The 4,048-nt window shown below is 22.2% G+C and overlaps 2 protein-coding genes across 2 annotated transcripts; both read left to right on the top strand. All coding sequences in view use genetic code 6, as the record gives it.

Annotated features, from left to right (window-relative positions):
- Window positions 1-129: 129 nt before the first annotated feature.
- Window positions 130-2,334, top strand: TTHERM_002653409 (transmembrane protein, putative; the record flags this gene model as incomplete). Its single annotated transcript, XM_012800659.1, has 4 exons — window positions 130-428; window positions 488-815; window positions 1,038-2,090; window positions 2,221-2,334. Coding segments are annotated over 4 exons (1,794 nt in total), but the record flags the coding sequence as incomplete, so codon positions are not given.
- A 1,071-nt stretch (window positions 2,335-3,405) lies between these two features.
- Window positions 3,406-3,887, top strand: TTHERM_002653408 (hypothetical protein; the record flags this gene model as incomplete). Its single annotated transcript, XM_012800658.1, has 2 exons — window positions 3,406-3,714; window positions 3,789-3,887. The coding sequence occupies 2 exons, from the start codon at window positions 3,406-3,408 to the stop codon at window positions 3,885-3,887; spliced, it is 408 nt and encodes a 135-aa protein (XP_012656112.1).
- Between the last annotated feature and the right edge of the window lie 161 nt (window positions 3,888-4,048).

Here is a 4,048-nt window from a genome sequence, read left to right as displayed (position 1 = left end):
GACTTCAAAGAAATAACTTTGATGGTAAGCCAGGGCAAGTGTCTTTTATTGAATTTACATCTGATTCAATAAAAATATTTAATAGTAATACTCAAAGTTATGAGCAAAACTATTCCTATCCTATTTAAGTTAATTTTAGGGAATGCAATAAAGGTGAAATAATCTCTTCGTATAATAATAATTTTTAAGAATGTTAAACTTGTGATGAAGGTAAATACTCTCTAGACTTTTCTGGGTGTTATTCATGCCCTTCTGGAGGTGAATGCACTAGAGGAGTAATTCTTTTAAAGCAAGGTTTTTGGAGAGAAGAACAATACAGCTCAGATATTATTGAATGTACTAATAGATTGGAAAATTGCATAGGAAATTCATATGGAAATGCTGTTTGTATAGAAGGGAATATAGGGCCCTTGTGTGAAGAATGTGATGTAATCATTAAATTTATAAAAAATAATTTTTTTTTTATTAGAATAACACAAATAAATAGGTGTATGGTACTTATTGGAAAACTAGTTATACAAAAAAAAATAAATTTGAGTGCATAAAATGTAAAGAATAGACATACAATTTATGGAAATTATTTTTATCTATATTATGGATATTTTTTGCTGTGTATCTCACTGTTAGGAGAGACAAAAAAAATTAAAGATTAAGGTTAATTGTAAATGCCTTTTATAAAAAAAATGTATACACATTTATGGATAGATAAAAGACCCTTCTCTATGAGTAGAAATCAAAAATCTATATGAAGATTTTTGTTAATTATATTTAGATTGCCTCTGCAGCTGTCTCATTTAATTTAAATATAGGAGCATGTAAATTATTTACTATCTTAAAAATTTAATGTTTTTGAAATCAAAATAAACCTTCAGTTTCATTAATTAATCTTATAAACACAAAAAATAATTAATTAATTAATTTAAATTAACAAATTTTTTATATTTTTTGACTTTAAAAAAATTTATTGAAATAAAATCAATCAAATTAAATAATAAATGGAATACCATAAAAAATAACATATATATTTAAATAAAAAGATGTAATAGATGCAATTTCTTACTTAGGAGTGCCTATTTCTACATCTATTGACTACTTAGAATGTTTAATAAAAGATTTAAATTCTGACATTCCCTTGATTTATTTGAAATTGATTGTTTCCATTCTATGCCCTTTAGCTATTTTGTTAGTTTACTTAGTATATGAAGTAATTATATAAAAGTGTTACTACAAGTCAACGCGTCTTTTTTCTTACTCAGTATATACAGCATCAATATTTTTATTCCTTTATGTATAACCAGACTTAGTTTCTTAAATGATTGGCCTTCTTTCCTGTAGAAAAATAATGAACACAGATTACATATTAATTAATATGAATTATTAATGCTACACAGATACATATAAATTTTACAGTATAGCCTTAGTTCTACCTTTTTTGATATTGTGTACTATTGTTTTACCTGCTTTTCTATTTATTTAGATTTATATTTCCTAAAGAAGACATGGTTTAAATGATGTAAAAATAAATTTAAAATATGGGTTTTTATTTTAAGAATATAAAGATTCTGTCTATTTTTGGGAGATAATTAAAATCATTCAAAAAATTGTGATAATTATTCTTCTGAACTTTTATTCTTAAGTTGTAATGGTGAAAGGTATTTTAATCTACTTAGTTATTTTGTTTTATGGAGTGCTATCAAATAAATACAAGCCTTACTAATAAGATTAATTAAATAAAATTGATAATTATTCAACTTAAATTTGTGCTTTCACAATATTGCTTTGTGTCTTCATTAACAATAATTAATACAATTATTTGAAAATTGGCTGTTTTATAATAATAGTTTTGATTAACTCATTTTTTATCATTTACATAGCTCTAAGAATACTAAAAGACAAATATAATTAAGTCATTAATCTATTGTTTAAAGTTTTTGAAAAATACCCATCAATACAAAAATACTTTAAATAAAGAAAGATAAAAATAAATCCTGCTTTAAAGCAAAAGATCAGATCATCTTTAAAAGAGTTTGCAAAGTTAAATCAAAATTAAATTAAGGAAATGCTCTCTTCTATTAGAAATACAAAAACAAGTAAATTTTTTATTTTCATTTAATTAATTTATTAAATTCCCTTAAAACAAAATACAAGCTTAATAAAACCAACAAGAAAATGATAATTAACTTAATTCTAAATAAGATTAAGAAAATATTTTTTTACAAGACTTAAGTCCTACTAAGTAGCTAGATTCTATACCAAATAGTCACAGATAAATGTTGAGCATTGAAACAGACAGCTCTAATTTTAATACATAGATGATTAACAGTTAAACAGAAAGTAAACTAAAAAATATAATATAAAAAAAAACTAAACTTTTATAATAATAAATTAGGACTTTATGCAAGTTTTAAACCAAAATCAATGTTAAGCGTAGAATAAAAGCACTTGACAAATAGTTAAAAACCAATTAATGTTAAATTTAAGATATCTTACTTATAAGCACACAGTGGAGACATTCAAGAAGATTCTTAAAACAAAGAGAATTCTATAGGCAATTAAATTGAAGATAATTAAAAGTAAAATGTGACAGAAAACTCTCAATTTAAAGAAGTCTCTTAAAAAGGATATTCAGAAGCTACTTAAAATGAAATAGAATTAATAAAAAATTCTTAAATTAAAGATGGCTCATTAAGTGAACAAATTAAGAGCTGTTAAAATATTTGATTAATTTTCAAATACTAAAAGATTGTATCTCTAATTATAATTTTTATTTTTTCATAATTTCTTTTAATAAATAAAATGAAATTTAAATATATTTTTAGTATTTTTTATTTATTTACTAATAAATTTCAAATTAATTTCCTTATAAATAATTTTCAAGGTATTTTTGAAGCTCTGTATTTTAAAGGAAATTATTTATGTGTTATTAATTTTAAGAATATTTAAAAATATTAATTTTGATGTATAAAACTACATAAAAAATTAATAAAGTTATTAATACCTCTATTTAGTAAAAAAATACACCCTTTTATTTTTTAATTCTTACAATTTTATTATCTTGTAAATAACACATTAAGAAAATAATCCATAATCTATAAAGCCTTGTAAAAGTCAGTACTCTAGGGTATATATATAAAAAAAGATAGAATCTTAAAAAACTAATTTATGTAAATGAGCTTTTGAAATATTAAATATTTGGATATTTGAAGAATAAGATAAATTAGTATTACTGTAATGGTTTTTAATTTGATTTTATTCACTCAATTAAGATTGAAATATAAAAGATAATTAATATATATAAAAAATAAATACTCAAACTAATTTTTTAATAACAAAAAATTTGAAATTGATTTCTAAATATTGTTTAATAATAAGTAAATATTGTATAATAAAATTAAATATATAAAGATGAACTAAAAAACTAAAAGAAAGATTGAACTAGCTTATAGAATAATTAGTGATTTAGTTGATTTAGTATTAACAATAGTTTGCTTTGTAAAATTGTTAGATTCATATTCATCGTGTAATAAATTTTATGAGTACAGTTATATAGGCGATTAATGCTCAGTTAAGGATAGCTGTTCTTACTATGCTATAAACAAATTAACTGATTAATAGCTTTAAGATGATAATTGCTATGTAAATTACTAACACGGATATTTGAAAATGGATATTCCTTCTGGAGATAGAGTTGTTTATTCAATAATAGCAGTTTTAGTAGTTTAAACTCTCTTAAGAATATATCTTTATCTAAAAATAGATATAAAAAGATATACAAAATTAAAAATTAGCTTTTTCGCTAATTTTATTTAGTTTACTGTAAATTGTGGTAACTTTGTAATGTCCACAGTTAACTGTACTTCGATTTGTGCTTAAATGTCTCTTTTTGACTAATAAAACACAGCTTTATATTCTGCCTCAGTAGGTTTTGTTTGCTTAGTTTTACTTTTTATTTATGGAGTAGTATATAGCTTCTGCAAGTAAGGAGAGCCAGGATGTTTAGATTATTTATTTATATTTGGGTGCTTTTTAACAGGAACTGTAGCTTTTG

Source organism: Tetrahymena thermophila (assembly GCF_000189635.1).
Source record: "Tetrahymena thermophila SB210 genomic scaffold scf_8254031, whole genome shotgun sequence".
Lineage (NCBI taxonomy): Eukaryota > Ciliophora > Oligohymenophorea > Hymenostomatida > Tetrahymenidae > Tetrahymena > Tetrahymena thermophila.
This window is presented reverse-complemented; position numbering and strand designations above follow the sequence as displayed.